Here is a 17,697-nt window from a genome sequence, read left to right on the forward strand (position 1 = left end):
AATATTATGTATTTCAATAATATTAGCTCTATGAAAGATGAATCAATCATCAACAAACATAAGATGTGTTTAGGAAAAGAATTTCTAGTAATGTAAATGCCATGCAGTTGTTTAGATAATTGTTTAGACATAGAGCAACTCTGAAGGACAAATCTTCCAAAAAAGGAACTCACAACACCACCCTTTTTTTTTCAATCACTCACAAAGACTGGGTAGATGAAAGGCCTAGTATACTTTTGACGTGAAATAAAAAACGGGTCGGGTAGATAAAAGATCAAGTATACCCCTGACCCAGTGTATATAGTATGAACACTCATTGTTTATATACAAAATATGCGAGCTCATTGTTCATACCTATTGGAGTATGAACAATGAGGTATGAACAATGAGTGTTCATACTCCAATAGGTATGATAAGCAGGGATGAACAATAAATGTTCATACCCCCAAATATGAACATCAGTTATGAACAAGGATATAAATAATATGAACATATATGAGTTATAAATAAACATAATATAAATAATAATAAGAGAACACATTAAAAATACCAATAGTTAACTTTCATAAACAAAATATTATTGTGCACAAAAAACATTTCACAGCGTCCTACAACATTTCACAGGCTTCTAATACCCCTGTATGCGGTCTTATTTATGCTTTAACCAACGTCTTCGTTCATAGACATTTATAACTAAGAGTGAAGTAACGTAATAAGTACATCATGAACATAAATGTTTTAATATTAGATCAACAACGTGCTGATTACTCTTATTACTTCATTTGTTTGATGACATCAAACAATGACTACATGCAGCGAATCGATCTATCAACATGAACAATAACCGGAAAAGCTATTTGACCAAGATTCGAGTTAGGTAAACTTGATTGAGGCCAACTTGTCACTCAATGGCTCGACACCTTGATGATGATCCCGGATCCAATGCAATTCCCTAACGACTTCTTTCATGTTCATGTGTTCTACAGGTGATTCAGTAGAACATGTGACTCCGAATCTTATGGTTGAAGTTAAACACTCCTTGAGTCTGTCACTAATCGCATCTGCAATGCCAAGTAATTTATCATTTTCTTCCTCGATCAAGCACATTTGGATCCACAATTTCGACAACTTGATTAGGCAAAGCCATTTCGGTGTACTCATGCAGGCTAAGTCCGTCTGCAAACATGTCATCTATTGGTTTTCTCATCCGTAATTTTGGGTTGGAGAAAAAAAAGGTTTTGAGTTTTCTCATCCGTAATTTTGTTTATTAACAAGAAAGGGTAAAAGTGGAATTTAAAAAAAAAAGGGTCGGGCCAACTTATTTTGTTCTTAAGGGTTATTAAAATTTAAAAATTGGGTTCGTAGGCTATTCAAACGTGGGTATTGGATTTGTGAGTGATTATAAAAAAACCATGTCCTTTAGAGTTGTTTTGAAACAGAATTAGGCGTTGGGGCTAATTTCTTGTTGTTTAGAGAAGTACTCGGAACAAATAATGCATGCGATAAACTAAGCCAATATACCAAAAACGAACTTTTCGAAACAAGTCGAAAAAAAGAGTAAATTACCGAAATAAATAAAATTTTCGTGACACTTGAAAACTGAAATGAACGAAATTCCGTTTCATTCGATACTTTAAAAAAGGCTAAAACAGCTCGTGTTCAAAACCTCTTGACACTATCTTTCAATGTCAGTTTCAACAAAGCCATTTCTCCACTCCTCCTCTCTCCCTAAACCCTCCACACTCTTCCTCAAAACCCCAACAAAAAACTTTCTCACCTTCTCATATTCTTCTGACCAACAACTCCTTCACTCCTTAACTCAAAACAATGGGAAAACCACTAGTCTACCATCTGTCAGAACTTATGAGAGTGATTTGTGTAGGCTGAGTATAGTTGGAGATGTTTCTTTTGAACAAGCATTAACTGCTGCTGCTGCTGATGGTGGTGAAGCTGCTGATGAACATATTAAAGCTGATATGGATACTATGGTTGTCGAAACTGTGTTTCCTGGGTCGGCGGATGAGCGGACTACTGTTTCTACTAGATTGGTGTGTGTTAAATTTCATACTTTTTTTAATTCCCCTTGATTTAAATTCGAATATGTACTGCTTTCTTTGTGAAAATTTAAAGAATGTTAGTTTATAAGCTGATTGCAAATGTTTTGTGGGTTTCATAACAGTTTCTCCCTACAAGAGAAGTCAAAGAGAAGGCCAGGAAGTTGAGAAGTACTCTTCCTAAAGATATGCTGTCCAGCATGACATCTACAAATATACTTGCGATGACATTCAGACAAGTAGTCTTGCAGCGTATTTGGAGTTTTGAGCTGCAACTACTCAGCGCTGGAGCTGAGAGAAATATGGAGGATCTTGAAAATCCAAGAGAGGTTACATGGCTGTCAGTATTTTTCTTCTTTTTCATATTAAGACTCAGGTCCTAGTGTAATTTCATCACTGGCTTATGCATTTGCAGGTTCCGGCAATTTTCACCATAAGCTCATCGGATGAACGAGTTCTGTCTGTCCTTGCAGAAGCTGTTTGCATGTATGCCCTCGAAAGCACTGAAATGGATTTTGGAGAAGGGACCATTGGTACAGCTTCAAATAGTTTTCTAGGTTGGTTTCAGAAGCCTAGAAGGATTGCATCGAAGGACTTCTCAGTTATCATATATAAAATGTCTGAAGACGAATTAGTCAAAAGTGCCAAGATGTTTTCTCAAAATTTCGAGATAAATTTTTTTTCTACACCAACAGAAGTTAAAAGGAAGTATAGGCGGTGGATGCCATCAACATACTCCAAGCTGGGAAAAATTGGTGGTCCAGAGTTCATTACTTGGGCTACTGAATATTTACCTGCTTACAGGCTTCAAGTCGATGTGAATAAACTGAAGAATGTGAAGTTTGAAGGGTGGAAGAACGCTGCAGAGAATAGGTGGGAAGTCCTTTTGACCCACTCCCAAATGGTATTTGATTCTTTCCTTGTTTTCCCACTCTTGTTTCCCTAGTATCAATTGGGGAATTTCGACCTATGATATTCTGTAGATAGAAAGAACTCGGTATTATTTTAACTGCACAATATGCATATTTTAAATGCATAACATGCATATGCTTTACAATGTTACATGTCAAAATAAGTATGCGTGCCTCTTAATTTGTGCTTTGTCTATGCTTGGTATTTGGGAACTCAAGTTCCTGATTTTTCTTTATGCAACATTGATTATAACTAATGCATTGATGATTGGCCGTTGTTACACACACACAAACATACACACTCGATGATGCCTGAATGCACATAAATGGTTTTTCGATGATATAGAGAAGACATACTCAGGTGGGGGTTTTATCATCTTCATGTTAAAATAGGGTAAAGTTCTAGACCGAAGTGACAACCAAATCCTAGTCTTTGAAGCTGGACCTACTTAGCATAATGTTTAGTTGAAAACTAGGGCTTCTCGTAATGAGATTAAATGCATCCAAGTAAATTGGCTTGGAATTTCAGCTGCTGGTTAGGTCTGCATTTCTTATTTAAGCACTGTGTTTGGGTAGTATAACATTACAAGGCATTTTAGTATTCCAAAAAGATTATGGAAACGTTGGAGGGATATTTCTTTCATTTAGATAATTATTTTTAAATTGGGATACATAAAGTTCATTGTGTTAAGAACTAATTTTCGGTAGTGAAAAAGCATATCATTGTGACATCTTGTTTATTGTTGTTTTGCTTAAGTTCAAGCTGTGGTGTTTCTACTATTAAAAGCGTGTGAGCATTATTGTTGGTGTCTTTTTACTTCTAGTTGTCTGGAGACTGAAAGTCTTACCTACATTTAGAAATAATGTGATTTATTATGTTGTCACTGAGACCTTAGTTTGCTAAGTCTATTTTTCTGCAGTTTCTGTATATTCAGGCTATTGTGAGGACAAGTGGACACTGTGCATCAATTTTTTGTTCTTTGAAAACATAAAGATATAGTACACGCACATAGCATAACGCATTTGTGTGTGTATTAAGAAAGCATTTATGCCAAATGACTCAAAAGTCAATAGTTTTGCAGGTTGAATTGGCAGATACTCTAGATATGTATTATGAAGACCTATACACTTTACCAAATAAGCAGCTTTCCTGCGGGGTTGTTGCAGATATCTCAAAATTGTCAAAGAATAAGGTACTTCTACTCATCTTTATTACTATATCTTTCTTGGCAACTGTGATGATTCTACCTACTTCCATTGGTTGTTTGTCCGGACTTAACTAGTTACCTTGCTAGGGTGAGCGGGACAATTTGAATAGGTAGGGGATGGTCCCACTTTGCACCTTGTAGGAGATTAGGTATGCTCACTTTGTAAGGCGGTGGAAGACGATGTGGACCAATTACTAGTTCTTTGTCTGATGGCTAAGCAACTTTAGGAGGTGTACTTCTCATCTTTTAATTAACCTTAGAGGTGTCATGTTGAGATTAGAGAGACTCCTGGTGGTGCCATCTTCATGACGGTTCTTTCTCCAAGAGCCAAGTGCCCAAGTGTCTAGCTGAATATTTTCCTAAGGCAGTAGTGTGGGGGATATGGTTGGAACGCAATCGGAGAGTGTTAGAGAACAAGGGAAGGGAAATGCACAAGATTTGGGTGGACATTAAGTACGATCAATCGAGGAATATCACCGTGTTTAGGGGGTTGAGATTTCTTGATTTTATTTGTTATTGGGATACACTAGTTTTGTAGTTTTTTTGTATTTGGGAATCATGTGGTATTGTAGTTTGCTATTCTTAGTTCCTTGCTAAGTGCTAGCCATCGGGATTGTAACACTTTTATTGGGAATGAAGTATAACTTTTACGGATAAATTATAGGCAGTAGAGACCTTAAAGGTTCAGTTGGTGAGAATTTTTGCCTTGTATCGGACGAAAGAAATGGAAATGAAGATGGGAAGTCAGAACTTTTGAGTTACTATCTCAATGGGAAATGCCCTACAGTTGAGTTCGGTTTGAGTTATTGATTATTTCATTTATTTGTAATTGGGAGGAACCAAATGGTTTTACTGCAAACCCAAGCAAGTTCAGACCGCTTATTTATATTTGAGACTCAGCAGTGTTTACCCCAACCCAGGCGGGCTTAATGATTTGTTACTTAAATTCATTCGACCATTAGAAAGCATGATGTCCAATTCATATAAGAAAAGAAAGGAACATAAAAACACCCAAAAAGAGTATCCCTTCACTTCTCCCAAATCAAATGCCCAGTGAGCGACCAAACCTCTGATCGAAATGACTATCTGCCCGTTGAGGTACTTATATCTATTTCATTTGTGTTCTGACCTTATAATTGGTTGGCTTTTTGCAGAGGAGCACTTCGTTGTGGAAAAAGCTAATTCCCACGCTTGTTGGTGGTCTTTTTGTGGTTTCCATAAGTATTCTAGCTCAGTTTTACCGTTCTCGTCTTTATGAGGCCAGAAGATCTCGGTCGGAATTGTTTACCGAACAATCATCTAAAACCGAATGCTACCAGCATCAAAAGTTGGAAGAATCTGAGGTACATAATAGAAACCTTTTTTGCTTTAAGAAAAGGAATTTAATTAGGTTTACATAATTCTATTATTATATATGTCCACCTGTTATATATTTTTAATGTGCCAATACTTTGTTTGTATTTGATGTATCTTGTTGGCGGAAGCTTCAACAATGGATGAACATCAATAAGATTTAATAAAATAAACACCTAAATCTAGGGTTTAAACCTTCAAACATGAAGAACAATTCACAAAGAATTAATAATCAATAATAACCCTCTAACAATGAAGGCATAGATGCCTTTATATAAGAAAACAACTACTAAACCTAATTGGAAACCAAATAGAAAACTATCCTAAATCCTATTCCTAATTGAATTAGGAAACCAAATAAAATGTAAACTATTAATTATTAATTAATACATGCTCATGCATCATACTCCCCCGCTTGAAAGAAACTCGTCCTCGAGTTTGTTATCTTGAAAATCTTCAAACCTGCAAAAGTTCTTCATAATCGAATACGGAACCCTCCCCGGGTTGCCAAAAATTCGTCCTCGAATTTTGGCTTTGTATCGACTCACAAAAGTAATCATACACCACGATTTCACGTTCATGTCATCCAAAATATTCCATTGGAAAGAAATTTGAGATTGTCATCCGTGAAATATGCACTGATTTCCTTTATACTTCCATGGAGAAAAAGGCACCACTAGATTAGAAATGAATGGATCCACGTAAGAATCTTGGAATAACTTCATATCACCAAAAAACAAGCTTTTGACATACGGAAATAAAGCATCTATCGAAAACACTGGGCTAACTTTTAGGCAGACAAGTTTCCAAAGAATGAAAGTTTGGAATAAATTCAACACCATTACTTGTAGAGAATCTAGACTGTATCCTTGGCACTAGATGATGAGGAGCTACCGAAGCATCAGTTTGAACTTTCTTTACAGTATAAGTCCTAACAAATTCATCATCTATAGCCCCAATTTTTGTCAGACTTTCTTCTTTTCTAACCAAAGGCTTTGGTACACATTGAACTACTTCATCTGATTCACACTCTCGCAAAGATAGACGCTTGGATGCCGGGACTCCTACCTTGTCTTTATCTATGTTGTTCCCACTTTCCTTTTGTTTGTCAATAGATGTATAGATATCAACTGGAATTGAGAAAGAAGAAGTGGGTAGAGTGGGATGAAGTCGATGAACAGTAGCACACAGATTATTCGAACTGAAGTGTCGCACCAATGGCTGATGGTTTTGATGCTTGGTGGTGATGGGTGCTGATTTATAAACTCCCCCACTTGAAGCAAAAGATGTTGACGTTGTCGCTCTCTTTCATAGCCAGGTAGTGGAGGAGGTTTCAGAGGAGGAGAAGGGGGAGCTTGCCTAACCAACAAAGGTAAATTTTTTTTGTGGTGGTGGTAGTGACAATTTTTAAGAGGGGAAACACCATCCTTCTTTGTGTGGTCGGAATCGGAATCATACATCGATTCGTGGGAGGAAAATTCGTATCCCTTCTCTGACTTAAATTTTCGCCTCAAACTAACAACCAATGATGGAAGAGGGGAAGGAGGTTTATACCTTCTTGAAGAAGTAAAACTCTCGCGGCGGCTGCAATCCATATCGTAGGTTCTCTCATAATTGTGATCGGCATGGTACTTCGACCCATGGAAACGTCGATGATTGAGCGGCGGCGATGACTCTTTTCTACTTCTCCTATGATACTCCATGACAATTAACCAAGAAAATTGAAGAAAGTTTTTTTTTCCCCTGCAGTGAGTAGTGTTTGGTAAACAGTAACCCGTGATGAACAGTGTCCCGGTGAACAGTACTCGTGAACAGTGTTTCCTTTTTAAAAAAAAAATCGATTGGCTCTTGATACCAAATTTGATGTATCTTGTTGGCGGAAGCTTCAACAATGGATGAACATCAATAATATTTAATAAAACAAACACCTAATCTAGAGGGTTTAAACCTTCAAACATGAAAAACAATTCACAAAAAATTAATAATCAATAATAACCCTCTAACAATGAAGGCCTAGATGCCTTTATATAAGAAAACAACTACTAAACCTAATTGGAAACCAAATAGGAAACTATCTTAAATCTTATTTCTAATTGAATTAGGAAACCAAATAAAATGTAAACTATTAATTATTAATTATTAATTAATACATGCTCATGCATCAGTATTAGGTTATGCTACTAGGAAACAATAGTAAACTGATTGTATTGGTATCTGTGATGTTTAATATAGTCCCACGTGGGACAGTGAAAGCCTTGCATAACAGTATATGAGTTACTAGGCAATTGGTTTTGTGTTGGATGCCAAAAAGTTAAAGATGTTATCAGAGCAGGCTAGTGTGTTTGTCCCAAAAGGCTTGTCCACGTCACCCAAGTATATGTTGTCCACGTGTTAAGCTCAGGTAATGCCATACATGAGGGGCGTGGTGAGATGTTTAATATAGTCCCACATCGGAGAGTGAAAGCCTTGCATAACAATATATAAGTTTCTGGGCCTATCCCTTTATTTCTTGCCAGTTGGTTTTGAGTTGGATGGCCCAAAGTTTAAAAGTATTCTTGCTGCTGTTTTTCGTTTAGAGTTGGGGAATCTTTTCCTGTTCTGATATTTGCAACTACTTTTGTAATCGATTTCACAAGCTGTACCTAATGCAAAAAATTCTGACAAAAAGTTGGAAAGCATGTGCATCACAATAGTCAAAACGATCAAGGATGCAGTTGCTTGGCCTGGGGATATAGAGACGGAAAGAGATCTTGGTGCCTGGACGGGGGAACTCCCAAATTATTTGAGGAAGTTGCATAATGTGAATTTACATGAAGAGGTTTCCAGCACTGGATCAGATACTGTAGCGCCATCTTCAGATCAGATAAGTACTGACATGGAGACATCAGCTCAGGACATTGCCAGTTATCAGGTATGTTCAGTGGTCCCATTATTCTCTCCATCTTATTGAAAAACTGAAAAGGATTCATAACTTGAACATATTAATCTGCACGTGCATATATTGCTAATCTGTGAAATTTCAATTTATCACTAGGGAAAAGAATAACCAAGATATCCTCTTGCTTGAGGAACTACATTTTGGTCCAACTGGTTATCCATTAAATTACATTTCATAATTTTCATTTGCATGGGTAGACAACTTTATATGAACCAATCCTCTCCAAACCCGGTTTGCTTAGACCCAGACCACAAATTCACAGCTGAAAACTTTAAACGAATGCTAGGCTTCTCTGGATGGATGTTCACTACTTTAATTTGGGATTTGGCTATGAAGGATTTAATACCTCTTCAACCAGCATTTGCAAGCATGGAGATTTGTTTCTTGAATTTCAAAATTTCTTCTAAGTTCATCAAAATGTTAGAAAGTAATCCTGTACTTAATAACTGGTGACCGGTGGAGCTCTTGCTCTCACTAGATTTGCAACTCAAGAGGAGAAGAATAGATGAGAAAGGGAAAGAAAGAAGCCCTCCATATCGTACGAACTTGCGAAATGCAGTTTATGTCTTATACTTTGTATATTGATTTTCTCTTTCAAATCAAATGCACATCTTGTTATTCCCAATTTTGTGAGACACGAAGTTTTTTGTGTTCATCATTTGTAAATAAATTCTAAAAAAATGGAGAAGAAAAGAGCAGATATTGCAGTTTCTATAAGCAGATAACTTCAGTGAATTGAATAGAGATATATTTGAAACTGTTAATCCAGATCATTGGGTACAATAATGAGTAAAATTGTAGTGTTGTTAATGGAGAAGAAGTTTGGAGAGCAAAGTCATACGTCTGCGACTTTTCTTGTGTTACCGACTTACTCCTTTCCTTCCGTCTCTAGGTGGTTTTGTCAAGTGACGGCAGTGTAGTTGGGTTTCAGCCCACAAGCCGCTTGGCAGTTAATCATTGGGCGAGTAATCCCTTAGCAAAAGAGCTTTACAATGGGCGAAAGCTTACCCCTGGTAAGTCTCTGATACTACCCATAATCTGTTTAATACACTTGGTGCGTTACAGATATACTAATTGGATAATGTGAAGCAGGCTTAATAGAACCAGGGCTCAAGATTCAGCAGCCAGATAAAGTTATTCTCGTAGAGTTGTTGATGTCAGTGAACCCTGAATCATGGTTTGCATTAGCCAGGCCACTTGGGGAAACAGGCTGAGAATTTTCCATTCTCGTAAGTGCTGCTCATTATCATACCAGACAAATTTCAAATTTTGATGGAATTTGGCAGTGTAGAATGCTATAACCATTAAAATTTCAGGAATTCCATATTTAGCTTCTGTAGTTTACATTTGTTTGTATCTCCAATCAAAATTCGAAAATATTTTGAAGCAGGTACTTTAGGATGAAAGCCTTGAACAAGTCGGTGGAAATCTGAATACAGCTTGTGTTGGGATGTTTTCGGCTTGTATCTGGAGGCCAGTCTATGCTCCATGGTCGATGTGTGTTTGCGCTTCAAAGATGAGCTGGACTGATTGTGGTGTTGGGCAAGATGGGAGGTTTTCAGTGTCCATAGCATCATCGTCAACAATCAGTATAGTTTGACTGTTACACCAAAGGACACGGTGGATCTAAAATCCGAAATCAAAGGACTCCGTTAGATCACAAAGATGATTGCCAACAGTTGTAGGGCATTTTTGCTTTTTGGTTGTCACTAAATGCACTGTAATTTCTTGTTTGGATGGAATCCTACCCTAAATAACTATTTACATTAATCTTTGAATCGCGTGTATATTAAAGTTGCAATAGATTCGCCAAGTCTGAAAATTAAGGTCGAGCTGGGCCGAACCGAAATAGAAAAGTGGGCTGGGCTAAATCCAAATCCAGCCCAATGAATCTGTAGTAAAAGGAGAGGGGGTCTGCTTTCTTCATTTTCTTCTCCATTTTGATTTTGAAGTTGCAGAGCTTAAATTTAACGCAAAAAATGGGAAGGGGGAAGTTCAAAGGGAAGCCAACTGGGAAAAGGAGCTTTTCTACTCATGAAGAGATGGGTAATAATTACTCTTCTTTCTCTATCTCTTTTGTAATAAATTCTGATTTAAAGATTCGTTCTTTGAAGCTTTTTAATCTGTTTGTGTAAATTTACTCATAGTGGACTTTTTGGTTATTTTAAGTGGAACTATGAACTTATTGTATACTTTGTGAATAGTTCTGTACAAGGGTATTCTAAATATTGAAACTTTTAGTCATTTTCTTCGATTTGACTGTTATGATTCTGGTTTTTAATATGAATGTAAAAGAATAATTAGTTTTTTACTAAAAATTGGGATTGAGTCTACTGGTCTTTGGAAGTAGTTATATGGACACAATGGTTATTATGAGTTAAGTTTTGGTTGAAGAGAAGAGAGAGCTTTGAGTCCGTGAAAGGAATCAATATAGTTATTGTTCAAGTATAACTTAGAAATGACTTGTTCAGATTGTTATCTGGCTGGTCCAAATCCCCAAGTCTTGAAGAAGCATATATCCGTCTCATTTTACTCGATCAGTTTGTGTGTTTGTTTATACTAGATCGTGTATATGTCGATTGGAATTGAGTCCTAGATTTTAGAGATAAAATGATTTAGAGAGTGAATTTGTTACTGGGTACGTTTGAAAAAGATTTTTGAGAATGACTGAATGAGAAAGAGTTGACATCTCTTGGGGAGAAACAGAGAATAAGCATGAATTTAAAATACAAAAGTATGAAACATTGGAGGGAAGCTTGGAAGACTCTATTTTTACAGTGAGTGTGGTCGAATGGGCATTCTGAATCTTGGGGCTCTGTTTTGCAGCTCACCTTTGAATTTCCACAACTTAATCATCCTCATGGTTGTGCTGTTATTCAATGTTATATATATTGAGGTCATAGCTCTGTACTAGACTTTTTATATACACCCCATATCAGTGTTTAACTGTTTGTTCATATTTAGTAATTCTATCTTAGTAGGGCTGTTGTTCCCAGAACATATCTATGTTCTGTCTTTGGCTCCTGCAGTCTCTAGGTGTCATAGTCTCTTAGTATGCTCTTATAATAAACCTTTACAAATCACAGATTTACTCTTAATCGCAGCTGTACTTAATGTGTTGTTATCTGCAATGATACTTTCTGTTTGTTCAAGGAACATAATACTACACTGAACTATGAATTCTGGACTTTAAATTAGCTGGTGTTTTTTTGTTCTGAAAGTTCCTCAATTGAGAAATAGCAAATCAAGTGGCTATTTGTTTTGTCTAATCACCTAAACTATAACTGCCTTTTGTTTTTTGCATGTTTTATAGATGCTTTCAATCTCGATGCAAAGTACCATTTGGTTTATATTTTCCTGTCATTTGGAGTCTATTACATTTCTTGAATTCAAAATTTTCACACGTGCAATAATAAATGTTATAGTCTACAAAGTTTAGGTGGCTTAGCACTTTTTTTATTTCATGTAATTGCAGTTGCTGGTACCTCTGCCCGACCTCGCTCTTTCAGACAGGTAATCACAACTTCACAAGTACTTTTAATCAAATATAGAATTATTCACGTAGGGGCATTTTCATTTTTGGATGTCTATGTTGATTACTTTCCCTTTTCTTTTCTAAAATTATCTTTCCTGATAGTATGCATTTGTTCCCTTAAGTTTTCAGTTGACGTTTTGTACCCTTTTTCACTGAAAAGAAACCTTTACTTTTGGATAAGTGCATTCAGTCAATTGCAATATACTAGCCATGAGACATGGAGATATTTGGAGAATTTGTTGGTATCATGTGTTCCTATATTGGTGCACTTATTTTACCGGTCAACTTTCATATTTTGTATATCAACTTATTTATCTATTTATTTAGTATTATTTTTAATTTTCTGAATTGAGTTATTCTTATTGCTAGCGTGTGTTTGTTTACAAGTAAAATTGAATTTGGGCCTTTTGGGGACATGTTGGGAGTTGGGGATTTTGGATTTCTGAGAGTTTGTTCATCTGCGGCTGATGCCTGTTTGGGATAATGATACAGGCTGGTTTCTATGTGCTATATCTTTAAAGCTCATATGCATAAACAAGACAAAGCCCCTATTATTGTATTGATTAGTGAACCATATAATTGATGATTGAAGAAACTTTGTTGAAGAGTGTTTTGGACTTTAGATGATTGAAGAAACTTGTTGCTACCCTCTCTCTCTCTCTCAACGCAGACTGATTCCATTTATAAAGACTCGCGATCAGGAATAAGTTTCCGGAGGTTGTTATTGTATACTCCCGCTGGTCACAGAAGGCAGCGGGAGGAGGGGGGAATTCCATATGTAAAGAGTGCTTTACTGATAAGCTGATATTCCTTGTTGAACAGTCTTCCCACTAATAAATAATGGTTGCAAATTAAAATGGTTGTTTCAAACGGATTGACATTTTTGTTGTCATCGCTCTAGTCAACTCAAATTTCTCTTATATCAAAGCATTAGGACCTATTTGTTTTTAACCATTGAAACTAATTTTTTATGGTGCTAAATATTCAGGATTTTTTTCCCCTTAAGGTGGTGTCAAACACATTCACAAACATTTCATATTTAGTCGTGTGTTGGAACAAATGTTGGTAAATCTAGAATTGGAGTAGGAAAAACTGTTAGGGCACACTGAGAGAGGGACCTTTGACTTAGTAGAGCTTGAGTTTGGTGAGTGGTGGGCTGGTGGCCAATAGTTCAATACATGCATTCAGCTGCAAATAACTGTTTATGTTGACCTGTTAGTTTATTGAGGAAAACATGACATGGGTGACATAGTGAGTGATGGTTTCTCATACATATCTAGAAATACAATTTCATCCCAGAAATGTTTTCTACCCCCAACAGGATCCTAGACTTGAGACTCCTTGATATCGCTTTTGTGCATACCCTAGACCAAAGCCTTGATGATAAGGAGAAATTTCTTCTGTCATTATTGCAAGTGTAAAGGGTATTTATTTATTTATTACTATTTTTTTTTAATAAGTAAAAATATATAGCATGTTTTCTTATGAATGATTGAATGAACAAAATGCATTTAGTGGAATTATGCGTTTATTGTATTTTCCTCTGTGCTATCTTTGGTTTATCAGGAAGTACCTGAAGAGCAAGAAGAAGAAGAAGAAGTAGAATCTGAGGAGGAATCCGAGGAAGAATCTGAGGTTGGTTACTGTTTTTATATTTCCTTCTCCCTTATTTCTCCTGTTTTTTCGTGATTCCTGGTCTTTCTGCCATAAGTTGTAATTTTGTACTAACCATACTTCTAATTTTTTTGTCTGCTGAATGTTTGTAGAAACCGAAAGGCACACAAGGTGTCATTGAAGTTCAAAATCCTAATTTGGTTAAACCAAAGAATATGAAAGCTAGGGATGTTGATGTAAGTTTGTGATATCCTGCATAAGTAATTATTAGATTTATGCTGGAGTTGTGTTGTTCTTTTCTTAGTATCTGCACCCCATTGTCCTGTTATGTTTTTTATTTTGCACAAGCTAGCTTTTGGCATATGACATGTACAAAGAAAGGTGAACATCATTATCTTGATATATTGAGCTACAACCACATTTTTAAAGATGGCGATTTCTCTTGCCCTTTCTAAGTTGGGGACTGAGGGCCATTCTAACGCCCCTACTTCTAATAAAACCATTGATACAGTGTTGGATATTATGATGATGATTGTTTCATTTGTGCCTGAACAGTGAAGGAAGTAATTATGGTTAAAGTAGTAATATAATTGTGTTGTCAATTTGTAGCTTGTATGAATCTAGGTAGATGGAGGAACCCTGATGCTAGTTGAGCAAGAAGAGCAATTTTCAGTTACCGTCTGCAATTGAATTACCATCTGAGTCCCAGTCTAGTTTTTGTGACTAGTGACTAAGTAGACACGAATTTTAAATTATGGGTCGGTTTTTTTAATAGGATGTAACTGTCTGTTGCTTGGATATCTGGAGGTTCTGTAGTCTGACACGGTGTGAGATGTTAGGAACGCTAAATTTGGAGAATAAAAAAAATCAGAGAACTGGGCTACTTCCTTAACACTCTTTGCCTCATATACTACAATAGTGTGTTACAGGAATACAAACATTTTGATTATATGGTTTGTCCACCATACAGCCATTGTTAGAGAGTAACATAAGCATGACTGTTTAGAGAGTAACATAAGCATGACTGTTACAGTTTGTGATTCCCTGGTGCATGGAATATAATATCATTTCTTATACTAGATTGCTTAAGTCCATTTTAATTTTGTTTCAATGTTGCCTGAACCTTGGAACCATTTCTCATAGGAGTTCCATTGTCCTGTAAACAGAAATTGTTTGCTACTAAATGAGTGTTGACATCTTAGGACACTACTAAATGAACTGTAATATGTAGTAATTGTAGAGTTACATGGTCTTGAGGTAGAATGTTCTTCTGCTAACCTAGATAATCAGCTTCTTACTCCCTATAGATTCCTTCCCCCCCTCCCCAATTTATGTATGTCTTTACTTATTTCTGGAATCGTTGGGACATTGTGTTTAAGTAATGATATTTGCATTTTGCAGATCGAAAAAACAACTGAGCTTTCAAGGCGTGAGAGGTATACGACTTGGTCTTTTGTATGCTTTCTTGTCACGATGCTGTTAGATCAACTATAACTCTACTGGATTAATTGCTTTACTAAGTTTCATATCAACTCGAGAAATTTCAGTCCTTTTTTCAATCAAGTGCGGTAGGTTCGAATAAGGAACCTGCCCGTATTTACTTGTCTGGGAGTTGTATATGTAAACTTTAGTCAAGTGGTTATCTTCCCATGAATCTACGTAGTCACTAGTCCAAATAGTGTCCACTGTCCAGTGACTAGCGACCTATATGTTTTCAAGCAAGAAGGTGAAAATAGTTTAGGCTGACCACCACATGTTTGTAGGTTAAAGTTTCATCTTATATGCTCATACTCTCGTTTTTAACTCCTTGCAGAGAAGAAATAGAGAAACAGAAAGCACATGAGCGATATATGAGGTTGCAGGAACAAGGAAAGACCGAACAAGCCAAAAAAGATTTAGGTAAAACTATGTTACATGGACACACCATATTTCAAAAATAATAATTGTCGGACACGTGGCATGTATCCACGTGTCCATGTCGGACACACACGGACACATATTGTATGGTGATATACCTCAATTTTTGATATTTTGCCGTCTCAAACACTCTGTATCCGTGTTGGATAAGGACACGTTTCCGTGTCAATGTAACTTATTTGATAAAAATAATTGGTAAAAAAGACAATTATGAGTCCTTTCTTATACTCATTATTTGGTTCTATCCGTCTCTCTTCCTCCCCCTCTACTTTCTATTCTTTTTTGCTATATGGTTTCACTCTAATCTCTTGAACAAGAACACATCTTTATATACGGACATGTGAGCCACCTCCATGATGCGTATTCCCAGGTGCAGCTTCTGTTGTAGACATTATTGTTGTCAAAGCATACAGATCTGAAAAAAGAAGTCAGTGCTGATAGAGTCTACCTGGTTCTTATTGTGGCAAGTTAGCTTTTAGCATTTCAAACAAACAAAGTGTGCTTTCTTTCAAGACTCCTGATGACCTCAAATTTCTATTTTCTTATACAATCATATAGTATTCATATTTCTCATGTCAGAAGTTATTAATTCAAATTGCCTATTTTTTTTCCTGATAAGAATTGGCTTTTAACACGCTAAACGGCGCTGCCCAGTCTCTGTTACACTGTCAGAATTGCTCATCCATAGAGCCACTTCCTTATTTAATGCAGTCAGAATTGCTTCTGCAATTGTCCTGTTGTTTTTCTCCTTGAAAAATGATTCTTATTAGAGAGAAGGAAAGGTTCTCTTTGTCTTTCATCTTCTCTAAGTGCGACATACTTTTATTCGATAATTTCATTATTATTTCCTAGTAGAGTCTTAGTTCATTTGAACTAATTCAAGATGTTTGAACAAAGGACTCTTGTTGAATAAGAATGTACTGGGGGAATAAATGAAGAATTTAAAGCCATTTCAGATCGGTCCAAGAATCTGTTTCAAGAATCTGTTATAAGTAGAGTATTTGCCGCATCTTTATCGGTCCATTTACTTTGCAAGTTTGCAACATTTTTGTTCTTTTTATTATAATTCTCATTCTGGATCTATTAATGGTGCTAAGTCATTAACCTCAGTATTTGTTAGTTGACATCTTTGGTTTTCTATGATCTTTTAAACTTGCAGAGCGATTATCAATGATAAGACAACAAAGAGCAGAAGCTGCTAAGAAACGAGAAGAAGAGAAAGCTGGTAAGTTCCAGACCCTATCCGATAGCTTTATTTCCCAACTTCCAAAAATTAATTACATCATAAGAACTAATGTATTTTTTTTCTTCAGCAAAAGAGCAGAAGAAAGTTGAAGCGCGCAAATGATCTTTTTGTTGTGGTAAAGGGTCAGTGAAACTATTAATTACAAGATAATGTATTGCGTGTTTATGTTCGCAACATCATCCTTTGAATCTCTGACCTTGTTATTTTCGTAAGTTGTTCAAGTTAAACTGTGTTGATTCTGAAATTATCTCCTACCAATTTCTTAAATTTATAACTCTCTTTGGCTGACACCGTGTATGAAGTATGGCCCCAATAATCAAAATTAGATTGTGAGCTACAAAGTTTTTAGTCATTTAATATAAACTTTTCCCCATTTCTACATTTTGTCGATTGATTGAATCTGAATTGAGGTTAAGTTGGCAAAATTTTGACATTTCTTTGGGTTGGGTTGGGGGGGATAAGGGATAACTTTCCTTATGATTAGGACTTCTAATTAGATTATAGTTGGCTGGAAATTTTAGGGAAATTAAAAATGTCCATTAAAATTCCATTTAAAAAGGCAGTACATATAACCATCCCCATACTAGTCGCATGTATTGTTTATATCATTTGAGAATATTGTATGCGCCTACTCTCCTACTAGGTACTCTATTAAAAATCCCTTTCATTTCCAAACCCAAAAGTTGGGCTGTGTTGTCTGGCCCTATCGGGGTCTCATTTAATTTCTTTTACATCTTAAGATGGACAATATCCTAAGGTAGGTCCCAAGTGAGCTCTTTAAATTATTGAGAAAGACAGCCGAGTTGTTACTTGATTTCACTCTCTTGTAGCCTTCTCCACTGGCAAGGAAATTATAGTGAACTTTGGCCTCTTGTTCAGAAAATGGCATACCAAATTACAATTTGTTCATACTTTTTTTTT

The 17,697-nt window shown here is 36.2% G+C and overlaps 2 protein-coding genes across 3 annotated transcripts; both read left to right on the plus strand.

Moving 5' to 3' along the window:
• Positions 1-1,664: 1,664 nt before the first annotated feature.
• On the plus strand, positions 1,665-10,242 carry LOC147505422 (deneddylase). Of its 2 annotated transcripts, none has more exons than XM_086557961.1 (9): positions 1,665-2,048; positions 2,180-2,383; positions 2,470-2,958; positions 4,048-4,158; positions 5,328-5,516; positions 8,195-8,437; positions 9,357-9,477; positions 9,557-9,693; positions 9,855-10,242. In XM_086557961.1, the coding sequence occupies exons 1-8, from the start codon at positions 1,686-1,688 to the stop codon at positions 9,676-9,678; spliced, it is 1,842 nt and encodes a 613-aa protein (XP_086414087.1). In that variant the 5' UTR covers positions 1,665-1,685; the 3' UTR covers positions 9,679-9,693; positions 9,855-10,242. The 2 variants fall into 2 exon arrangements, with proteins under 2 accessions (XP_086414087.1, XP_086414088.1); XM_086557962.1 differs by having other exon boundaries at positions 1,674-2,048; positions 9,852-9,991.
• LOC147505423 (uncharacterized) lies at positions 10,170-17,064 on the plus strand. The gene is made up of 8 exons (XM_086557963.1): positions 10,170-10,510; positions 11,940-11,977; positions 13,566-13,634; positions 13,766-13,849; positions 15,015-15,049; positions 15,427-15,512; positions 16,690-16,755; positions 16,844-17,064. The coding sequence occupies exons 1-8, from the start codon at positions 10,444-10,446 to the stop codon at positions 16,876-16,878; spliced, it is 480 nt and encodes a 159-aa protein (XP_086414089.1). The 5' UTR covers positions 10,170-10,443; the 3' UTR covers positions 16,879-17,064.
• Positions 17,065-17,697: the final 633 nt, after the last annotated feature.

Source organism: Coptis chinensis, chromosome 4 (assembly GCF_015680905.1).
Source record: "Coptis chinensis isolate HL-2020 chromosome 4, ASM1568090v1, whole genome shotgun sequence".
NCBI classification, from domain to species: domain Eukaryota; kingdom Viridiplantae; phylum Streptophyta; class Magnoliopsida; order Ranunculales; family Ranunculaceae; genus Coptis; species Coptis chinensis.

Coding starts and splice junctions, on each gene's coding strand:
- LOC147505422 (XM_086557961.1), top strand. CDS start 1,686: ATGTCAGTTTCAACAAAGCCATTTCTCCACTCCTCCTCTCTCCCTAAA. Junction 2,049..2,179: donor CTACTGTTTCTACTAGATTG/GTGTGTGTTAAA, acceptor GTTTCATAACAG/TTTCTCCCTACAAGAGAAGT. Junction 9,478..9,556: donor TGGGCGAAAGCTTACCCCTG/GTAAGTCTCTGA, acceptor AATGTGAAGCAG/GCTTAATAGAACCAGGGCTC.
- LOC147505423 (XM_086557963.1), top strand. CDS start 10,444: ATGGGAAGGGGGAAGTTCAAAGGGAAGCCAACTGGGAAAAGGAGCTTT. Junction 13,635..13,765: donor AATCCGAGGAAGAATCTGAG/GTTGGTTACTGT, acceptor GAATGTTTGTAG/AAACCGAAAGGCACACAAGG. Junction 15,513..16,689: donor ACAAGCCAAAAAAGATTTAG/GTAAAACTATGT, acceptor TTAAACTTGCAG/AGCGATTATCAATGATAAGA.